This window comes from Mus caroli, unplaced genomic scaffold, assembly GCF_978045245.1.
Source record: "Mus caroli unplaced genomic scaffold, Mus_caroli_1 scaffold_6, whole genome shotgun sequence".
Classification (NCBI taxonomy): domain Eukaryota; kingdom Metazoa; phylum Chordata; class Mammalia; order Rodentia; family Muridae; genus Mus; species Mus caroli.
In genome coordinates this window covers 37,199,885-37,223,288 of record NW_028227261.1, presented here as the reverse complement: position 1 = coordinate 37,223,288, position 23,404 = coordinate 37,199,885, and the positions used below count along the sequence as shown (strand labels likewise).

General features: G+C 44.8%; 1 protein-coding gene across 2 annotated transcripts in view; it reads left to right on the top strand.

Moving 5' to 3' along the window:
* Positions 1 to 47: 47 nt before the first annotated feature.
* Zmynd12 (zinc finger MYND-type containing 12) overlaps positions 48 to 23,404 on the top strand; it is a 32,529-nt gene continuing 9,172 nt past the window's right edge. Inside the window, exons 1-4 of one of the 2 annotated variants that reach the window (XM_021161358.3) lie at positions 48 to 296; positions 11,836 to 11,977; positions 15,255 to 15,426; positions 20,919 to 21,088. In XM_021161358.3, the coding sequence (XP_021017017.1) occupies positions 187 to 296; positions 11,836 to 11,977; positions 15,255 to 15,426; positions 20,919 to 21,088 (594 nt within the window). In that variant the 5' untranslated portion in view covers positions 48 to 186. Of the gene's footprint in view, positions 297 to 11,835; positions 11,978 to 15,254; positions 15,427 to 17,788; positions 17,869 to 20,918; positions 21,089 to 23,404 lie in introns of both variants that reach the window. The other variant, XM_085839018.1, reaches the window with a different exon arrangement.

Sequence of the window (23,404 nt, the reverse complement as noted above, 5' to 3'; positions counted from 1 at the left end):
GGCTATTTAACCTTTGAGATTTAGAGTTTGTGCTCTCCCCTCCCCAATTGTCCCATTCAGTCCCGCCCCTCCCCCTTGCCCTTGAAATCCCGATGTCCCGGCTGGCCCGTGGTTGTCACGTGACACCTCAGCCTTGCGGATGCTAGCCAGGCAACCGTCCTGGAGACCGACGCCGCCGGCCGCACCATGAACGTGATCTACCCGCTGGCGGTGCCCAAGGGGCGCCGGCTCTGCTGTGAGGTGTGCGAAGCCCCGGCCGAGCGGATGTGCACGGCCTGTACAGTCACTTATTACTGGTAGGCCCTGGAACATGGTGCCTGGTGCCTCTGCTCCCTCCCTGTCTCCCAACACCGGTCTGGCCTCGTGCGTCTGTCCTTTGTGGCCTTTCCTGCCAGGGACCCCACAAGTCCAGAGCAGGCTTGAAGACGCGTGTCTAAGACTTCTGTGGCTTCTTCTGCGTCTTCTCCGGCTCTGCTGGGTTTTTTTGCCTGATGTTTTGCGGGGCTCCTACTGTTACCGTGTTGCAAACTCTTCCTGGTGCTGAACATAATGGGGCCATTTCTGTAGATCTCTCCTCTCAAAGCTCAAGGAGGGCCGGGAGTGGTGGCGCACGCCTTTAATCCCAGCACTCGGGAGGCAGAGGCAGGAGGATTTCTGAGTTCGAGGGCAGCCTGGGCTACAGAGTGAGTTCCAGGACAGCCACGACTACACAGAGAAACCCTGTCTCGAAAAGCCAAAAAAAAAAAAAAAAAAAAAAAAAGCTCAAGGAGAATTCTGAAGACAGAGAAGTACACAAATGATAGTTTCAGGGAGAAATGGCAAGTCAAAGGAAATGGGAGGAGAAATTGGGCAGACAGCTTCTCTCAGAGTAGACGATTGGTCTGAAGTTAAGGAGCTAAAGAGCCGGTGTTCTTGCCCTACAAAGGCACAGATAGGGTTCTTAAGTAGGGAAGACTTGTGTTCTTAAGGACTAGAAGAAAAACTAATTGGCCAGTGCACAGCTAAGGGAGTTTGAATGTAGGAGAGGTAGTAATTCAAGATGCGAGGGGTTTAAATGTATTCGCAGTAACACCATCCCCATCCTTTTTTATAAGACAGGGTTTTATGTAGTTGGTCTCAAACTCACTATGTAAGCTAAGAATTGAACTTTTGAACATCGTACCCACACCCCTCAAGGGCTGGGGTTACAAGTATGTGTTGCCATGCCTGGTTTGTGTAGTACTAGAGAGAGAGCTCAAGGCACGGTGCATACTAGACAAACTACTAACTAAATCACATCCCCTGCCCTAGACTCTGTTTTGGGCCTGGGGCAGTATCTAAAAAAGGTTTCTTTGAAATAAGATTTGAGTATTGAGAGGCCAGTACGGGCCTCTATGTGAAGACACAGAAGAAGGGTGGGCCTTTCCAGCCATACAGCAGTGGTTTGGTTAAAGAGTGAAAGACCTTGGCTGAAACCTAAATGGGAAAGAAAGCCGCGTGAGTCCCAGCCAGTGATTTCCACACATGGATTCCATGAATAACTCACAACCTGCATTTATACTGCATAAACTATATATATTTGTAAGATGCATTTCTTCCTGCAGGCAGCAGCAGTGTGGGACAGGGGAGGGTCACGATGGCAGGCAGCAGCAGTGTGGGACAGGGGAAGGCAGACCCTGCCTCCTTGTCAGATCACAGGATCCTCCCCTTCTCAGACTGTTCCAGGTGCCCTTCCTCCATGTCCTACGCGATACAGCCGTCCTCAGTCTTGGCAAGTGAGCATGGGCTGGAGTTCAGCATCCCAGGGCTCAGTAAAACAGCCTGACATTTTTGTGGAATTTCTTTTATTTTCTTCTGTATATTTATGGTATAAACTATGAATTGTGAATATGTTCCAAGGTGATAGATCATTTAAAAACAGGACATTTATTTATTTAATTGTGTTGGTGTGTGTGTGTGTGTTTGTGTGTGTGTGTGAGAGAGAGAGAGAGAGCGAGCACAGATCAAAGGACAGCTTTCAGGAGTGAGTTCTCTGTAGCCCAGGCTTTACCACCTTTTTGTTCCCAGAAATAGCGACTCAGACTGAATTATCTTTGGCTTTGTTCCCCAACCATCATGTATCCCAATAATCCCATTCATTCATCCTATGAGTGCCACATGGCAAGTTACCTCTTCTTCAGTTTGATGCTTCTGTCTCCATCAGCATTCCTGGGTGAATCTCCATCTCGCTCCTGACTATCCCAAAAATCCTTTATCTGTATCAGAACTTTTACCTCCCTATTTCCTGCCTCAGCTCATAGGCCAAAAGCCTTTTATTGAAGATTTCACACATTGCACAAAAGATTCCCTCTACAGTTCTCTGCTTCAGCATGCAGGTTTGAGCCCAGATCATAAGGCTTGCTGGGAAGAAATCTTGCTGGCCTGGAATAAAACATGTTAAGAAGGATAATTTTATGAAAGTACATATAGAAACATTAGTAGTATATCAGAGAGCTCTTGGTTCATAGTACAGTAGATCATAGCATATAGATAACAGTAATTTGCAATATTTTCCCTTTAATTGAATGTTTGTGATACAAACTTAAAGGCCTTCGCTGGCCAGCAGGGAGAAAATGTCAAGTGGTATTTGATGATAAGCAGTAGGAAACTGGGTGTGGTGGCTCATGCCTGTAATTCTAGCACGTGGGAGGCAAAGGCAGGAAGATCACTGTAAATTTAGGGATGGCCTGGGCTAATAGTTCAAGGCAAGCCTGGGCTACAGTGTGAATTGTTTCAGAAAGAAAGGGAAGGAGGGAGAAAGGGAGGGGAGGAAATGAAAGGAAGAAGGAAGGGAGAAGAAAGGGAAGCTTCAGTGGGTGGTAGAATGGATGCCTTGCATAAGGGCATCCAGATGGAGGTTAACAAACTTGGATGATGCTTGAATAAAACATGTCAGCCTCATAAACAGTGTGCTTAACTCTGCTCCCAGTTCCTCCTTTATTTCCTGGCCTGAGGTGAATGTTTGGGTGAGAAGCTCAATATCGATGGCTCCCAGAAATGCATGAAGAAAGCTGTTTATTTAAAAAGGCAAGCTCTGTCAGCTACTGTCAGTGGAACAAAGGTCAGGAAGTTGGATATATTCCCTTCTCCACCGTTCCCAGTGGCTCAGCCTGTCTGTCCCTCTGCTGTGGAATGTGACTGCTTCTGAATCCCAGTGAAGTGTTTTTGTTAATCTGTTTTCAGTAATTCTCTAAGATACCCCCACCATTAAACAAAACAACAAAATCCTTAAAATGCTTTCTATCACTTCTATGGTAGCAGTATAGTTTTTAAATTAAATACTTGGCTGTGTTCCTGTTATCTGGAGGAGGAAGAAGAGAGAGTGGTGGCTGCAGCCATGTAGTTCCCATGGCTGCTTTTGTGCTGCATCCAGAGGCTTGAGTTATTGCACCTGAGACCTTGGAGCTCCCGAAACAGACAGTAGTTGTTGTCCGGAAGAAAAACAGAAACACACTGGCCACCTTTCCCCTAGATTATAGTTACCTGTTTTGAAATATGTATAATGTATACTAGAGTTCATAAATGTCTCATGTGTACATGAAAATGTCTCCATAGCAGTAGAAATGCAAAAGCCAATGGTTGTATACTCTTAACCAGAGCCTCAGAGTACACAGAGCTGAACTGACAGGGTGGAAGGGGGGAATGGTCAGGGCAGTAACAGCAGTGGGGAGCTTTAATAGCCCACTTCCAGTAGTGAATAGAACAACTAGGCAGAGAGTCCTTAAGGAAATGTAAGACTTGGGCAACTCTGTAAGTTAACTAGGTCCAACCAAGTCTGTAGAACACCCTAATAACAGAATGTGCATCTTCTCCAGTGCAATGTTAGGTCATAAATATGGAAGGAATAAAATCACAGAAGGTAGGTTCCGTTATGGTGCAATGAAAGCATAACAGGTAACAGAAGGAAATTTGGTAAGTTTACAATCAGGTCAAAAATAACACTCTTTAAAATCCAACGGGCCAAAGGGAGACTGAAAAATGCTTTGAGATAAATGAAAAGGAAACAACAACATATACCCATACTTATAGGGTATCATTGATTTCGTAGTTCCTATGAATTTACAGCTGTTAATGTACACCGTAGAAAAGACCTCAGATCAGTAACTTAGTATTCCATCTAAAGAACAAACAAACAAAAAAAAATATGTATTCATTAACCCATTCATGCCTGGCTCTGCGTTAGAGCAGACGTGCGAGGAGAAGGAGCAGAGGGAATGAAATGGAGAGTAGGAAGAACTATAGAAAGGATAAGTGAACATCACTTCCTTGAAAAAAATCACAAAGCTGATGGCCTTTACCTAGAGGGGCCAGAAAAAGAAGATGCAAATTACTGAAATCAGAACTGAAGTTGATACCATTATTGCCGGCCTTGCAGAAATAAGGGAAGTTATAAGAGAACACTCTGAACACCTGTATATCAAGAAATCAGATAACCCAGATGAAAAACAGACACATCCCCAAGAAGCAACCAAACAGACATAAGAAGCAGTGTCTGACTGGATCCATAACACGTGATGGAAAACCAAAGCCAGATAACACAGGCTGGTGTATTCTTTCACCTTTAAAGGAAAATGAACACAGATTCTTTAATTTGTTAAAAAGAGGAACAACCAAAAAAAAAAAAGTGCCGGGCGTGGTGGCACACGCCTTTAATCCCAGCACTCCGGAGGCAGAGGCAGGTGGATTTCTGAGTTCGAGGCCAGCCTGGTCTACAAAGTGAGTGCCAGGACAGCCAGGGCTATACAGAGAAACCCTGTCTCGAAAAACCAAAAATAAAAAAATAAAAAAATAAAAAGAGGAACAAATAACTCATAACTTATTCTATAAGACCCATATTGTGCCAGGAATAAAACCAAATAAAATATCACAAAATTACAGAATAGTATCCCCAATGAATACAGATGCAAAAGTTCTCAAAATTTTAGCAAACCAAACCTGTCAGCAAATATGAAGGATTAGACATCATAGGCAATTGGGATTTATTTTAGGAATTCAAGATAGGTTGAATATACATATATCGGTCAATATAAAACACCATACTAGCAGAATAAAACACACACACACAGTCTCACTTGATGCAGAAAAAACATTGGGTAAAATCTAGCATCATAATAAACAACACTAAACTTGGCTGGGGGTGGGTGAGAGGAATTCCTGTTACTTACTAAATAAAAATGACACACACACACAAATCTAGAGCCTGTGAAGGCACAGTTGAGTCAGCCCTGCGGGTGTGGGAGCAGGAGAGCTGACCCAGCCCCTCACAGGCTGCAGCACTTGGGAGACTGGGGCCTGCACTCTGACTAGGCAGCCCAAGCAGCTGGCTCTGGAGGTGTGGGTGCTGTTGAACCCACCCTGAGGGCATGAGAGCAGAAGAGCTGATTCTGCCGCCTTCCTATGGCAGCGTTGGGTGGCATAGCTGGAGCAGTGCCAGAGAGCTTGCCCTGGTGGTTTGGATAAGGGAGAGCCAGCTCAGCTATTAGCCAGGCTCAGATCCTGGGCTCTGAATTGGCTCACCTCAAAATCTATATCATCTGCAAATGGTTGGGACTCATGAAAGGGCCAGTCCTGCTGTCCCAAAGCTGCAGGATATCCATGACACCGGACAATAAAAGGATAACCAGGAGGAGTCTGGATGAGAATCCAGTATTGATGGTGTCATAGAAGCCTTCGATCTCAGAACCCAGACCAATGACTCATTGCAATGAACATTTGTAAGTGAAGATGTGTGGACAGAGGAATATAGTGTGGGATTCGCTGTGACATACTACAGCTTCCACGAGATGTTTTCTATGCTTTGTTTTTGTTGTTTGTGTATATGCTGTATTTTGTGGGAATGCTGCAAGAGCAGAGAGTGGATATGAGGGGACAGGGAGATGAGTGGCTCTGGGGTGCAGGATGGGAAACTCACAAAGAATCAATAAAAAGTTTTTTTTTAAAAGTCCAGAGCAACAGAGAATTAACATCATACTTACTGTGGAGGACTGCGAGCTTCTCCATGGATGAGACCCGTGAGCCCACACTGCTGCTTCCACCACTCTTCAGTATTGGGGCAGGGGTTCTAGTCAGAACGCAGTTAGAGAAGACGATGAAGTGAAAGGCAACGCAACCTCATTTACAGATGTTATGACCTCATCGTGAGGGCTGACTGTATGCCAGCCCGACTGAAGTAAGGGATGTCGGATAGTTGGTACAACCTTGTTTTGGGGTGTGTTTGTGGGAGAGAAGAGCATTTGGCCTGGGAGACTGAGTCAAGGTCATTCTCACCACCGAGAGTGGGTACCCTGCATTCCACTGATGGTCTAAACCTAGCATGGCACAGGGGTAATTTGCTCTCTTAAGTGCTGGGATATCTGTCTTCTGCTCTTGGCGATAAGCTTGCTAGTTCAGAGGCCTTTGGGCTCTCGACTTAAAACAAGTAGATCCTCTCCTTCCTTCCTAACCTCTAGTCTCAGTCTTCTGTCTCAGTTGAATTACTGCTCTGGCTTTTCTGGTTCTCCAACACAGGAAACATTACAAGTCTTTAAGATTTATTTTTTCGATTGTGTGTGTGTGTTTGTGTGTATGTGTGTGTATAGAGCTACGTGCACATGAGAACAGGTGTCCACAGAGTACAAAGGAATCAGATCCCTCTGCACATGGGGTTACAGGGGGCTGTGAGCCACCCACACTGTATCTTCTGGAAGAGCGATAACTGTTCTTAACTGTTGAGCCACCTCTCTAGCACCCATCGTGTGACTCTGTGTGCTCAGTATCACATGAACCAAGTCCTATAATAAACATGGGTTTCCCCTGGAGGATCCTAACAGGCTTATAATATAGAAAGCATAAGGAACTTAGAAAATTATATTAAAACTAAGCAGTGAACACAGCAATACTGCAGAGTAAGGAGGAGTAGTTAAACTCCTATAAACTAGCAATGAGCAATCCAAAAGTGAAATTAAGAAGGTCACCCCTATTCAAAACAGGATAAAATATTAGAGAAAAACTTAGTCAAGGGCGTGCATGACTTACACACTGAAATACCATAAAAGATGATGAAGCAGTGGCCAGTCCAAAAAGAAAACCGGTGTAATTCCCTTAAATAAGTCCTACTATACTGAGAGGGTCCGGAGGTGGAATAGAAAGCACTAGACAGAAATGATATGATATGTAGACATGTAAGTATGATGCGGCCTTAAGACAGCCTTCTTCTTTGGACCAAATCCTTAAACAGTCCAGAGGTATCTCTGACCAGTAACCCAGACAGAAGAAAGGCCTGACCTTTATAACCTTCTAGGGGTGGTGGGACGTTCACACAGAGGAGCCATAAGTTAAGAGCTGCAGCACAGACTGCCTAGCAAAACATTGTTGAAAGAAATTAAAGACATTGAAATACTTATTATTATTTAAGATTTATTTATTATTATTAATAAGTACATTGTTGCTATCTTCAGACACACTAGAAGAGGGAGTCAGATCTCATAACGGGTGGTTGTGAGCCACCATGTGGTTTCTAGGATTTGAACTCAGGACCTTTGGAAGAGCAGTCCCACTGAATCCATCTGAAATTCCAGCTTAGACAGGCTGACTCTAAAATTCATAAGGAAATTTCAAAACTTACTACTGTGCTAAACTAATTTATTAAAGATTTATTTTCCTTTATGCATATGGGTATTTTTCTTTCATGCATAGATGTGTGTGTGCCACATTCATGTCTGGTGTCACGAATCCTCTGGAACTGGAGTTAGTTGTGAGCTGCCGTGTGGGTGCTGGGAATTGAACCCAGTGCTCCTGATAGCCACGTCTCCAGCCCCTACAGTGCTACCTACTGCGTTAAGGGCGGTACAGGAGTGAGAAGCTATGATAGCCCGTATGCGTTTACTGAGAACAGATAGCCCTTTAACAAATGGTGCTGAGTCAAGCAGACATCCACGTGGAATAAGATGGACTTGGATCCTTACCTTCCACCTCATTCAAAAAAAAAAAAAATCATATACGAAAGACATAGATGTTAGCCATGAAACTGTGGACAGTTAGAAGGGAACTTAATCGCAAATTCGTGTAGTTTCAGATTTGACATCAAAGGAACCAAAGTGAAACTAAGTGAGTTAGACATCGTCAAAATTTAATTTCTTGTTTGTTTTCCAAGACAAGCCCTTGCTGTCCTGGAACTCTGTGTGTAGACCAGCCTGTCTTCAAACTCAGGTATCCTCCTACCTCTGGGATTAAAGGTACAACAAACACCACATCCAGCAAATCTTTAGGAAAAAAAAAAAGTGCTGCAGAGAACGTGAGCACGGTGCTCGGTGCTCAGGACATGAGCTCGTCTGACTGTGAGTGCAGTGTGGGAGGAACAGTGAGGGAGTAGTCAGGCCTGACCACATGAGGGCAGTGTTGGGAACTCTCTGGTGGCCTCCAGGGCTGGCGCAGGTGAGATGGAGTCACCGTGGCTAAGCTCACATAACAGAGAAATACATCACCAAGCCACAGAAACTGCACTTGTTCCAGCCAGAAAAACAAACCGAGTGTTTGGAAACCCAGTCAGCAGGGATTCCCACAGCACGATAAAGAATGGAAGAAACAATGCACCGACCACACTCTCATGGCCCTCATCTGGGAGCTGTGGAAAAGAAGTGAGCCGAGGAGTACCGGACTGCTTCTGTGGAAAACGCCACTGTTAGACACAACCCTACCCCATTTTCCACCAGCACTGGAAACTGTGAGCCTGTGAATGGGTTGGTACTCTTCAGGACTGAACATTCCTTCCAGGTCACTGTGTCCCTGACTGATGGAGGCAACTTCTTTTTCACCATGAAGTGTATGATCACTGAGAGATTAAAACACAGCAGATACTGGTACCAAAGAGACTGGCCCATGAGCTAGAAACTTTTTGTACCAAGGACCAAGAGGAAGCACAACACACACACACACATACATACATACACACACATACACACACATACACACACATATACACACATACACACACACACATACACACACACACACATACACACACATACACACACACATACACACACATATACACACACACACATACACACACACACATACACACACATACACACATACACACACACACATACACACACATACACACACATACACACACATATACACACATACACACACACACACACATACACACACACACACACTATCCTGACCCACTACTACTGGTGGTAGCAGGAGAGCAGAAGGTCTGGGAGGAGCTCTTGGGTTACATCTTTTGATATTATAAAGGGAAGCAGTTTTAATATCAGGAATGATTTATTAGAAAGTGTTCCCTCTGACTAGGGTTCTGTAATGTAGAGCTTCCATTCATCAAAATTGTTGCCTTTAATCCCAACACTTAGTAGGCAGAGGCAAGCAGTTCTCTATGAGTTCAAGTTCAGCCTGGTCTACATAGTGATTTCCAGGCCAGCTCCTGTCTCAAAAATAATAAATAAATAAATATTGCCTAGAAGAAAGGAAAAGAAGAAGAGGAAGGGAAGGAGAAACCATAGGATGGGAGAAAATCATAATCTGAAAAATGTCTTATATTCAGAATATATTTTGAACTCCTAAAAACAGTAAAAAGATCCAGTCATTTAAAAAAAAGGAACACAGGATTTAAATAAACCTTCATCCCAAGGAAGATATAAAAATGACTAATTAGCACAGGAAAAAATGCTCGTTAGTCATTGGGGAAATACAAATTGAAACCACCAAGAGAAACTCTGTCAAATCCATTAGGATGACTGCAAACACAGATGTAAACAAGCGTTAGCAGGGCAGGATGCAGACATTAGACCCTCATACCATGGAAGCTGAGGCAGGAGGATTGCCATGAGTTGAAGGCCAACCTGAACTACATTGTGAGTTCATCTGGGCTACAGAGTGGCACCTTGTCAAACAACCAACAAAAACACATGTATTTTTAAAAGTCTACACCAAATTGTCACTATCCTTTCTAGAACACTAAAGACACTGGCTTTGGGGCTTAAAACACCTTCTCACTTTTTCCTACCTTCTTAACTTCAACATGATCGAACAGATTTTGTTTTATTTTCAGAGTCAAGTAGTTATACTCAAGAGCATCTCCGACGTCACAGCGACTAGAAAGCATGCCCAGTGCAGTCTGTGAATGCTTGCCCCATCCCCCAGCAAGTCTGAAGACATTGCTAGTGGTATTCTTCGTGAGACTGACTATAGAAAAACACGTCTAAAGCCAGGCATGGTGGTACACGCCTTTAATCCCAGCAGCAGGCGGATTTCTGAGTTCGAGGCCAGCCTGGTCTACAGAGTGAGTTCCAGGACAGCCAGGGCTATATAGAGAAACCCTGTCTCAAAAAAAAAAGAAAAACATGTCTATGAAGTATTTTTTTAGACCCTTATGATAGGACAATTCCTTTCCCTTCCCCAAGAAAAAGATTCTCAAATCCAACAACTTCAGTCCTCAGACAACCTTAGAACAAAGTAAGGTTGTCTTTGTTGTTCTTAACAGATGAGGCACAGCGTACATACCTGAGCAGGTGACTATAGAAAAGATTCCTTCACATGCCCCGCCCCCAAACCCAACAGGTTTTGTTTGGTTTTAAATAAATTTTTTTGGTTAGCATGCAAAAAGAAGGGTTTTCTTGTGACATTACACACACATACACACATGCACACACACACATGCACACATTTTACTTTGTCCTTTTCCATATCACCCACTGCCCTCTTCCACCCTCCTTTCCCTCCCTTCCTGCTGGTCCCCTTCCCTACCTCAAATAGTTTCTTCTGCTTCATGATATACACGTCCATCACCCTCTGTCGTTCCTCCTTCCCTTTAGAAATCCTCCTCTTCTTTCATACTGTCCCACTTTTATGATGTGTGTGTGTGTGTATTTAAGTATGCATTACAGATATGAGAAAAAGCACTATTTGTCTTCCTAAGTTTGGCTCGTTCCATTTAACATAATGATCTCCAGTCCCATCCATTTTCCTTAGAAAGTCATAATTTCATTTTTCTTTACAGCTAAATCAAGTTCTGCTATGCAGACATACTACATCTCCTTTATTCATTTGTCTGTTAATGAGCATCTAGGCTGGATTCATTTCCTGGCTATTGTAAATCATGCAGCAACAAACATAGATGTACAAAAATCTTTGTGGGTGTGTGGACTTACAGTCCTTCAGGTGTGCGCCAGAGGTGGTATAGCTGGGCCACACTGCAGCACTGATTTTTAAACTTTTAAAATACTTAGTTATTTCATTTGATGGTAAGAATGTTTTACCTCCAGGTATGTTTGTGTTCCACATGTGTGCCTGGTGTCATCGGAGCTCAGGAGAGGGCACGGGATCCCCTAAAACTGTACTTATGAATGAATGGTTCTAAGTCATCATGTGGGTGCTGAGAATCAACCCCAGGTTCTTTGTAAGAGCTAGTGCTTGTGACCATGGAGCCGTGCACCAGACTGCATCCCCACCAGCAGCATATAAAGGTTTATGTTTCCCTACATATCTCCAGCATTTGTTGTCTTTTTTTTTTTCTCTAGATGGTTTTTTTCTGTATAGCCCTGTCTATCCTAGAACTCGCTCTATAGATCAGGTTGGCCTCGAACTCCGAGAGATCCATCTGCCTCTGCCTCCCCAGGTATGGAATTAAAGGTGTGCACTACCACTTCCTGGCCACAGTGCAGTTTTTATCCAGGTACAGACGTGAGAGAAAATAGACTTCCATCTCAGAAAGGCTTTAGGCTCCTGCCAGGTTTGGGTTGGGCTGGCTTTTCTGGGATTTAGAGCTAGGAGGAGACAAAGACAAGCTAACCCGGTGTGATTTGTTGTCAGTGGTCCTGTGCATCAGAAGGCTGACTGGAACAGCATCCATGCGAAGATATGCCAGCTGCTAATTCCTCTGCGCACCACCATGCCCTTCTACAACTCAGAGGAAGAGAGGCAGCATGGTCTGCAGCAGCTGCAGAGGCGACAGGCGAGTCCTATAGCCCATAATGGTGAAGGCAGGGCCTTGGTCTTGATGCTCCCAGTCCCAGTGCCAGTCACTGGGTCATTCCCACAGTTTCACTGAACACCCACTGGACTAGTTTGCTTGGGTGGCCATAAGATGGAGTGGTACAAACAACAGATGTTCATTTTCTCAACACTGCTGGAGACTGAAAGTCTAAGTTCGCACCTTCCCCCTCCCCTCTCATTCTATCCTTCCTTGTGCTCCCCCACCTTCTCTTCCCTGTCCTTCTCCACCCTCCCTCCCTTGTCCTCCCCCCAGCCCTATGCCTCTTCGGGTGCACACGTATGCTTGGGTTGCAGGTGGATGCCAGAGGACAACCTCAGGTGTCCTTTTTCAGGAGCTATTCACCTTGGTTTTGACTGTGCTTTTTTTAAAAAAACAGGATCTTTGACAGGGCTGGGTTTCACCAAAGCAGGTTAGCCTAGCTGGACACTGAGCCTATGGCTGCCCCCTCAGTGCTGGGAGAGCAAGTGTGCCCACCATGCCTAGCTTTTTTACATGGTTTCTGGGTATTGAACTTGTGTGTAGTTTAAAACAAAACAAAACAAAAAAAAAAACCCAATCCCACTACTGCCTTTGTCCCGGAGCTGCTGTGCTACCAGCCCTGCCCTCTGCTTCCTTTTGTTCCACCTGGCTTAGCTCTGGGATCGATCACAACCAGCCTTAACCAAGCTTCCTTTTGAATCTGGGGATAAAAGACACACTTTGTTATCTTAACTTGCCTTCTAGGCACAATTGCTGGGCGCAAATATCTCCTGGATAAAAATGTGTGCCCTTACCAATTTATTATCTTCATCTCTCCTTCTGCCCTAAATGCAATGGCTTGTTCCAATTAGCCCCTGCCAAACATCTTTGCCTCCACCTGCATAGTGGAGGCTGTAGGCCCTAGCTTTCCCCAGGCCTTCATGGTTGCTACATCCTCATTCCTCCAAAGTATGGCAGAAAAGCCCCTTCTCTCCTTCCCGGTGTCTCTTTTTTCTCTTGGGATCCAGAAGTCCCACTTGTACCTTCCCGGACTTCTTTATTGACAAATCAAGTACCAGTTAGTGAACTAGACCTTAGTATCAGAACCTCCCCTTACAGAGCTCAGGTCCCCATGCACATGAGACTTTACTGACTAAGCCATCTCTGGAGCCCCAGACTTGGTGACTTCTCAGACCTCTCTTCCTGGATGATGGATGGCTACCTTCTTGCTGAGTCTTCATTGGGTCCTCCATTGTTGTACACATCACTGGTGTCTCTGTGTCTGTCCAGTATCTTCTTATAAAGATAGCAGTTAGGGCAGCTCAGTGGGAAAGAGTTTGCTGCTGAGCCTGACAACCTGAATTTGATTCCCAGAACCCACATGATCAAAGGAGAGAACTGACTTCCAGTTGTCCTCTGACCTCTACACATGCATTGTGGCACTCATGGACACACAAAAATATAATTAAGACGCCAAACAGGTTAAATTAGAGTCTATGTGAGTGGATCCATTTTAACTTAACCACCTCTTTGGATGGCATTTTATCCAAATTACCATCATCCTGTGCAATTAGGGTTTAAAGCCTCAGCACATGACTTCTTATGAGACCCAGATCAGTCCATAGAATCCATGTGTCAAATTCTGTGATAAGACAGTAGAGGAATTTATATCCAGTAAGATGGCTGCTCTGACAAGGGATCACATCCAGAGATATGATCTGGCTGGAATGCAGACACGCTACACACCTTTAACTCCTCTGGATGGAATATAGACATACCTTTGGTTCATACTTTTGATCCATCTGGCTGGAATACAGACTTGCCTTTAGTACACATCTTTAATCGCAAACAATGTTGTCTAATTGAAGGGCCGACAAAGTGGTGAATTAGAGAAAGATTTGACAGAATGAGTCAGAGATCAGATCTGCCCAACTCTCAGAGAACAGATAGAAGAGGCTACTTCAAAGCAGGGAGGGAGAGACAGTTCAGTTCAGTCAGTTCAGTTAGTTTGGAGCAATTCAGAAGCAGTCTTTTCCAAGGAGAGCAATTCAGCCAGAAGCCAAGAGAAGCCAATTTGAATCAGTCAGCTTGGAGAGGCATTTGAGCCAGAACAGTTGAGTTGAACCAGCCAGCCAGAGTTCAGAAAGTTTATTCAGTAGTAAGTCTAAGTAGGCTAAAGAATTCTAGGCCTAGGTTAGCAGACAGAGGCTGGAAACTGAAGATTAGAATGTACAGAGGCTAGAAGCTTCCAGGCTTAAGCCTAGGGATAGACCTGGGCTCAACCTAAGCCATGTATTTATAAAGCTTAGATATGGCTCTCAGCTCATTACTTTCTCTGAGGAAATAAAAGCTACCCCTTTGGCATACCTCTGTCTCCAAAAGTATTTACATCATGATTCATAACAGTAGCAAAATTACAGTTATAAAGTAGCAATGAAAGTAACTTTATGGCTGGGGAGGGGGTCACCATAACATGAACTATATTAAAGTGTTACAGAATTAGGAAGGTTGAGAACCACTGGCATATTAAGATATTTAAAATATAAGTGAATAAAAAAAGAATATATTAGGTTATAAAGGCGTCATCTTGTGTCATCTGTAGCTTTCTTTTTTTTTTTTTTTAAAGATTTATTTATTATTATATCTAAGTACACTGTAGCTGTCTTCAGATGCACCAGAAGAGGGCATCAGATCTCATTACGGATGGTTGTGAGCCACCATGTGGTTGCTGGGATTTGAACTCCGGACCTTTGGAAGAGCAGTCGGTGCTCTTAACCATTGAGCCATCTCTCCAGCCCCCATCTATAGCTTTCTAAATTAAAGTTTTATTAAAATTAGGCTGGGGGTGTACATCAGTTGGTATGGGCTTGGCTAGCAAGCAACAAGCCCTAGGTTTGAGCTTTGGTATCATATAAAACTGGGTACTGGCACATGTTCACCCACATAGTGAGTTTGAGGCTATCCTGGACTCCATATCCTGTCTTTAAAGAGTATAGAAATACAACATTGAAAAGAGCTACAGGATTGCTGTGTGTGCTGTCATCTGAGAGCCCATGTCCAACACTCCTGTCTGCCAAGTTTTGAACTATAACGAAAGATGTCTGTTCCTGGACCTTGGCCTCACTGTCCCAAGTTTGCATTTTTATCCACTACACCCCTGAAGCTCATATCCTTGTACAGGCAGGGTCACCAACTCCCTCCAGCCAGACATTGGCTTTACCTGCGCTTCCACCTTGCCTTTTGCGTAATCTCAGAGTGCCTATTCTGCCTTCCACAGAAGCACTTGATTGAATTCTGCTACACTGTTGCCCAGAAATATCTTTTTGAAGGAAGACACGAAGATGCGGTCCCTGCAGCTTTGCACTCCCTTCGCTTCCGCATGAACGTGCACGGCCTGAGCTCAGTGGAGCTCGTGCCTGCTTACCTGCTCCTGGCTGAGGCCAGCCTTGGTGAGTGGAACTGACCTTAGACCCCCGGAGCCCATTGAAGTGCTGTGGATCTTTGACAGGGGCAAGACACCCTTTGTGGAAGAGGGGGATGGGATGAAGTCTGGCATAGGGGCATGAAGGCTATAGGCATAGCTGACAGAAATCCACTCAAGCTGGGCCTGGAGTCATTCGCCTTTAATCCCAGCACTGAGAGGCAGAGGAAGGAGGCCACCCTTGTCTACATAGAGAGTTCTAGGACAGCTAGGACCACATAGGGAGACTCTGTCACAAACAAAACAAAGCAACAAAAAGAAATCCCCACCAGCTGTCCTGGACAAAGGGAAGAAATCCTTTAGGTTGTTAGGGTGTCCCTAGGGGGTTATAGGAAAGTTACAGGGCTCTCATTCTTTCTCCAGTGTCCCTTCTTTTCCCTCTCCTTTTTAAAGCACCCCTTACAAAATTCAGTCAGACCTCAAGCACACTAGGTAGCTTAAGGGGTGACTTTGAACTTCTGATCCTCCTGCCCCCACCACTCTTCCTTCCAGTGCTGAGATTTCAGGCCAAAACTACATTCCCAAGATATGTGTTGTTGGGGATTGAACCCAGGTCTTAATTCATGGTAGGCCAACCCTCTACCAACTCATCTACACCCCAGCCCTCTTTCTTGTCTCTGCTCCTCTGTATGTATCTACGTCATTGTGCCTATCTGTAGACTAAATTTTTAACATCCTCTCCTCACTGCAGGAGACAGTTATCCTCAGATATCAGATCTAGCTACATCTGCATGTCCTCTGGATTCAAGTTGAGAAGCAGAAATGGCTTAGCATCTGACTTCCATTACAAATTCCCAGAGGACAGAATTTTGCTAACTTAGTTGGAATGTGGCATCTACCCTTGTTCCCTAGGGTCAAAGTCATAGTTCAGAAATGGGAACCCGCCACCCTGAGAGTGAGAGCACATGCTTAGCAGGCACCTGCCTGACGGCTGCTACAGATGAGCATTCTGAGAAGGGTTCATACTCTTGAGCATCTACAGGGTCTTAGGCATCATATATATCTTAATAGCCACCATTTTGAATATCATTCTTCAGGCTAGGACTATGGCTCAGCAGTAAAACACATTACCTAGCATATGTAGAGTCCTGGATGCCAGTCCCAGCTTTGAAAATAAAGTGAGGTCAAGCTGTTGTTGGTATAAGTGCCCCATCCAAGCCTTGCTGTTGAAGGCAGAGGGGTCCCTGTGTCTGGAACTCTCTAGTGTACATTTCCCACCAAACTCCCCCTTTATAAGCACAGGGAAGCCTTTCATTCAGACTTCCCTGAAAATGTGTTTATAACCCCCAAAGTACCAGAATCGGAAAGAGTCACAACTCAGGGACACATTTCCTCCCGTGCCGCTATTTGTTAAATCTCTCTGAAATAGTCTCTCAGCTTTCCCTTGTTTCTCTTGACTTCAGAGATCATTAGCCAATTTAAAAATATATACATTATTTTACGTATCTGGGTATTTCACCTGCAGGTATGTTTGTCTACCTACTGTTCCTAGTACCTGAGAAAGCCAGAAGAGGGCACAAGATCCCCTGGAATCAGAGTTAGAGACAGCCACGTGGGTGCTGGGACTTGAACCCTTTGTACTCTTAATTTGCCAAGCCAATTCTTCAGCCTTGCTAATCATTATATAAAGCATCCTAGTTGGGTTTGTCTGCTGTGTCCTTGTTGGGGACAGGAATGTCACAGAGGTGACAGTGTGTTCTCAATCCGTGTATAAACAGACACAATTTTCCCATTACTGATGTTAACCCACAGGCAACACCAATCACAATGTATTAGATGGAAAGTCCAGACGTAAGGTCTAGAGTGGAGGCAGGAAGGTAGGAGTTTGAGAGCAACTTCAGCTACAGTGTCTAGATGCCATGCAGCTGAGCTCTGTTTAGAGATCGTAGTTGGCTTTATTTGCACTTCTAGAACCAGGCAGCATCTCCTTCCACCAAGTAGAAGATGTGCTCTCAAGTGCTCACTGTCACACCGTTACTACAGTGGTGCTGTCTGCTTCTCTGTCACGAATCATGCTAATTCTAGTTTTGTTTTATGAGGTGGTACTTTGGAGTCATGTAAACACCCCATTTTTACCAAACTCGCAATGTATTCATTCATTTATAGACATTTATTGTGACTCCTGGTTCCCTGTTTTAGCCACTGGGTTTTTAACTCACTACAGTTAGTACTATTCATGTGTTCAGACTGTCCCTGATTTGACCACTCAAGCTGGCTTTTTATCTCCGTGCTCTTTGAAATATCTCCACTTTTTTTTTTTTTGAGCACCCTGCTTTCTGAAACAGTATCTCCTAGAACACCCCATCCCTTCTATTTTTATTTTTCCACAGAAAATGAATCTGGACACGAAAAGCTGTTCATCAAACGGACTCATTGCTATGGGATCCTACCTGTGCTGGAGCTAATGAGTGTACAGAATTAAGGGATGGGTGTGTAAACACAGTACATGTCACATTCACGTTAGACACAGATAATCTCAGCATCACACAAAAGAACCCACAAACAAGGTGAACGTAGCTCAGCGAGCCCAGGACCCAAACCTGGTGTGCAAGCAGGAAGGTCACTGGGTTTTAGTCTAGCTTGGGTGCTGACCGTGTTTTTTTTCCCCAAGGGCTGCGGTCTGACTTCATAGTCTGCTGCAACTGGCTAGTTTGAAGGAGAGTGTGAAGGAGCCATTTAAATCAATTAAATTTCAAGAATACAGCAGGGTGTGGTGGCGCACGCCTTTAATCCCAGCACTTGGGAGGCAGAGGCAGGCGGATTTCTGAGTTCGAGGCCAGCCTGGTCTACAGAGTGAGTTCCAGGATAGCCAGGGCTACACAGAGAAACCCTGTCTTGAAAAACCAAAAAAAAAAAAAAGAATACAGCAGGGCTTTTGTGGGAACAAATGTTTAACTGTGTTAGGAGAGCAAAACATTTCCATAAAGGTTTTCACAGGGCGGGGGAGATAAAAAGATTTGAGTTCCTTGTCATAAACAAAACTTTTATAGTGCTTTACAGAAAAGCAATCTCATGCATATGACATGGGTGCGTGTATAGAACCACATCTTCAGTCCAATCTCTCATTTCTTTTTTTTTTTTTTTTTTTTTGGTTTTTCGAGACAGGGTTTCTCTGTGTAGCCCTGGCTGTCCTGGCACTCACTTTGTAGACCAGGCTGGCCTCGAACTCAGAAATCCACCTGCCTCTGCCTCCCGAGTGCTGGGATTAAAGGCGTGCGCCACCACGCCCGGCCCCAATCTCTCATTTCATATCTTCGGGCCGCTTCTCTCACAATGGCTTCCATGGCCATTGATGTGTTTGTATGTATAATGGGCTTCCAGAAGCTGAACCAGTCCTTTTCCTCCAGTCTATGCGTCCACTCCCAAAGATGACCTCCCCTCTGTGTGAGCACTGTCCCCTCCCTCGAGGCTGACTCCTGCATGGATCTTGTCCTTAGACATTTGGTTCTGGCTCCCTGTACCAGGTCTTGTACTTACAGGCCTTCCTCACCCTGCTGAGGTCTGATACCCTATTCTAGACTGTGGGCAGAACGCCAGGCCAGAAAGTGCAGCCCAGACTCTGTGCACCCTGACACTGACTACAGATCATTGAAAAAGTCATTTAAGCCAAAGTCCCAGCATCGACCACCTGCTCGCTAATTGCTCTCTCTCTCCATGTCCTCCGAGGCTGTCTTCAATCTCACCTTCACTGAGCAATGTGATCCCATTGCATGCCCAAAAGGACACTTTCCTACCCAGTCCGAGGCCCCCAATGGCATCTCTCTCCTGCTGTGTTCTTTCTTCCACTTAAGATACCTTCTCTCAAGTCCTGGAGGAGACTCTTTCTTCCTTTACACCTAATTAATTCCTTGTTGTCTTTCAGGTCTCAGATCAAGGTTTCTCGTCTTTGGTCTGGAAGCCTTTCCCTATCTCCAAAGTCTAGGTTGTGTTGTTTGGTTTTTAACCTTAATTAATTTTATTTATGTGTATGTATTCACAGGCATATGTGCCATGGCCCTCATGTGGAGGTCAGAGGGAGTCAGTTCTCTTCTCTCACAGTGTAGGTCCCAGTGATAGAACTCAGGCTGTCTGGCTTTGGGCATGTCGTGGTTTTTTACCTGCTGTCTCTCTAACTCTGAATCTCTTTTTAAGTCACTCACTCAGAAACTTCTCCCTCTTGTCCTGGTTTTCCTGATGCCCTGCTCACTCCGTTGCTAGTTATAGATTTAGTCTGGCTCTCTGAACCCGAAGCCTGTGGTGCCCTTTCCCTAGAATGCCTTTTCCTTCAGGACCGATGTTTGTTTAGATGCAGTTGCAGCTCGGCCTTGAGACCTTCTTCTTTAGTATTGCCTCTGTGAGAAGAACCAGGCAGAGAAAAATGAAGTATGTATATGTTGCTTGTGCACAGGGCGTCAGTTTCCAGCAACCTTGTTAGATGTCTCATAACTGCCTGTAGTTACAGAGAATTTGACATCATATTTCTGTCCTTTCCAAGAACAGTATGCACGTGCACTTACCCGACCCCCACATACACATAATCAATATAAAATAAATCTTTGTAAAGGTTTGTACAAACCTAGCCTGATGGTGCACACCCTTATTTCCCAGCACGGAGGAGGCAGAGGCAAGAGGATCCCTGTGAGTTCAAGATCATTCTGGTAGACATAGAGGTCAAGACCAGAGCTACAGAGACCCTGTCTAAAGCAAAGCAAAACAAAAAGCTACCCAAATAAATACATCAATAAAAGTTAACATCCCAGTGTATCTCTCTCTTCCCCGCTCTCTCTGCGTTGTATATATCTGTAGAAAGAGAGAATTCACAATCTATAAGTTCATCCTTTTAAGGTACAATGTAATTATATATTCAGAAGGTTATATATTCAGAAGGTTGTATAACTCACTACTATTCAATTCTAGAACACTCCCCTAGCTTTAAAAATCCATATAGTTGTTCGTCATTGCCCTTTGTTAAACATCCTCACCTCTTCCTCTCTCTGATGCACCCCCACCACTACTAAGTCCCTTCTCTCTGTGTGTGCCTGTTCTGGACATTTCACATAAATGGAGTCTGACAATATGTGGCTTTTGGGGTCTGGCTTCACATAGCATGCTGTTTTCAAGCTGTTCTCTGTAGCATATATACAGGCAATATTCTTTTTATGACTAATCACAGTTCACTCATGAGCATCAGTTATGGATGGATTGCTATGAACGTTCACGAGCAACTTTGGGCACTAATAAATATTTGTATCGATGAATAAACCAATGTATGATAACCCATATGTCATTATATACTCTTTAGTTAAAATATGAATTATTATTTATTTATTTATTTATGGGTTTTTGAGATAGGGTATCTCTACAGATACCTGAGCTGTACTGGAACTCCAGGAAATCCTCCTGCCTCTGCTTCCTGAGTGCTGGAATTAGCATGCACCACCATGCCTGGCTTATACGTCTTTTACAAATGACTTTTGGCAGGTCTGGGCCGGATAGTGCAGGCTGAAGAATATCTATCCCAAGCCCAATGGACCGTCCTCAAGTCAACTGACTGTAGTAACGCCACCTACTCTTTACTGCATCGGAACCTGGGCCTTCTCTACATAGCCAAGAAAAACCTCGATGAAGCCCGGTACCATCTGGCTAATGATGTGAGCAAGCTCACTGAAAACACCTGGGTATTTCCAAGAATGGCTCTGTTTAGTGTTTCTCTTGGCTGAGCGTTTCTCTAACACTGCTTATGCTGGCCATTTTGGGAGCAGCAGCAAGAACTCAGCTCTAATGACCCCAGTTCAAGACTGTCTACTTCCTAGCTATGCAAATGTGGCCAGCCCCCCCCCCCGCCTCCCCCGCCCCCACAGATGTCTGAGGCTAATCTGGAGAGACAGAACTGCACAGTGCTAAGGGGAGAGGGGTTGTGCTTCTGCTTCCAGCAATGCTAGTTCTGTGACAAATTATTTAACCGTTTTCATCACATGTAAGACACAAATCATAAACCGGTCCCAACCACATCAGTGCATTGCAGAGATTAATAATAGATGTTTGTACACACTGGACTTTGTGGCTATTTGTTAAAAATAATATTAACGTTTCTTCTTCAGAGTTATTAAATTTAAATGAGCCAGATCTATAAGAAAGCACTTACAATCCATAAACCCGTACAAACGTGAGACACGGGTGTCGGATGAGCTGTTCTTCTCCAGTTCCGGAGTTCCTAGTCAAATTTTGGGGCTGGAAAATAGTACCAGACAGAGTTCCTGCCCCTGACCCGGATTAGGCTGGGTCATATTGCACTCCCATGGGCCCTTTCTATAGTCTCTAAGCTCACCTCTCCTCCAGGCAGCCTTCCTCTGGCCTCCTCTGGCTGCCTGCCTCTGTGCTCACCTTAGACTCTTCCCTGTTCCTCAAGGCCATCTGTGTGCAGCTCTCTGCCCTGGGAGGCTGTCCTGGACGCCATCGCACCATCACTGTCTGGCTTTGCTAGGGACTGAAGAGTGGGAGGCACAGCAGGAGGGTAGGGGAGGGGGTTACAGTGGGGGAGGGGGTGGGTGGCCCCCGCCCCAGTTCTGGTGGAACAGTCAGCTTTCCTTTCTGGATACAGCTCCTGTCTAGTGGCCATAGCTCCAGCTCTGGCTGGTCTCTGTTACCTATGCCATCTCCTCTGGTTTTCTGAGGTACAGGGGTGCCATTGCTGTTCTTGGTGCTCTGTTGGCCCTCTTGCTTTTGTGACTTCCATATCTCCAGTTACTCTTCCATTGAGTGACTTCAGGCAGCCCTATGTCATCTGTTTTTGTCCAAGCCCTTAACCAAGACTTTTTTTTTTAAAGAGAGAATGGGTCTTATTACATAGTTCCGGCTGTCCTGGAATTTGATATGTTGACCAAGTTGGCCTTGAACTCAGAGATCTGCCTGCCTCTGCCTCCTGAATGCTGGGCTTAAAGGCGTGCGGCCACCACTGCCTGGCAAGTTTTCTTCATTTATGTTTGTCTCTACCCCCCCCCCCCCCAATCCTTCAGTTAATTAAGCAGAGGCACATTCTGTCTTGTGCTGACCACACAATTAGGAATTAGATCAAAACCTCAAAACCATGTTTCCTGAGTACACACACACACACACACGTGTTGTTGTTTGCTTTCTTTTTGAACAGGGTCTCACTATGTATCCTAGCTGACCTCAGACTCATGGACATCTGCCTGCTTCTGCCTTCCACGTGCTGAGATTAAAGGTGCACGCCACACTGTTGCGAGATACCCTTTTGAGACAAGGTCTTATTATATTCCAGGTTGATCTTGAACTCAGCACCATCCTGCTTCGGCCTCCTGAGTGCTGGGATTACAGATATTCGCTTTCACACCTATATGTCTTCCCCCTTCTTTAACACACACTTACTTCACTGATACAAACTACAAAATCACTCATTTTCATGTAAGTTTTAGTACAGAGCTACACAACCAGGAGCACATTTTCATCACTCAGAGAAGCCCCTCATTTCCATTTGCAGTCATTTCCACTCAAATCCCAACCCCAGGCAGCTGGTCTCTGTCTACATAGATCGATCTCCCTCCCTCCCTTAATTCTCTTTCTTTCTTTTCTCCTTTTTCTTCCTCCTCCCCCTCCTCCCTTTGAGATAGAATTTTTGGTGTAACCCTGGCTGTCCTGAAACTCACTCTGTAGACCAGACTGGCCTTGAACTCCCATAGCTCTGCCTGCCTCTGCTTCCTGAGGGCTGGGATTAAAGTTGTGTGCCATCAGCACAGGCATGCTCTCTTCACAGAGGGAGAATTGCAGGCAGAGTTTAGAGTCTGTCTGACTGCGCTCACCCTGCATAGTGCTTGTAGTCCATCTATCCTGAGCCACAGCTCATGTCTTCTGTTGTCAAGTAGCAGTCTACCCTGGTTAGGGCACAGGTCGTTTGTCCACTCTTGAGACAATGGATGTGTGTGCTGTTTCTGCCCTGGGACTGGTAA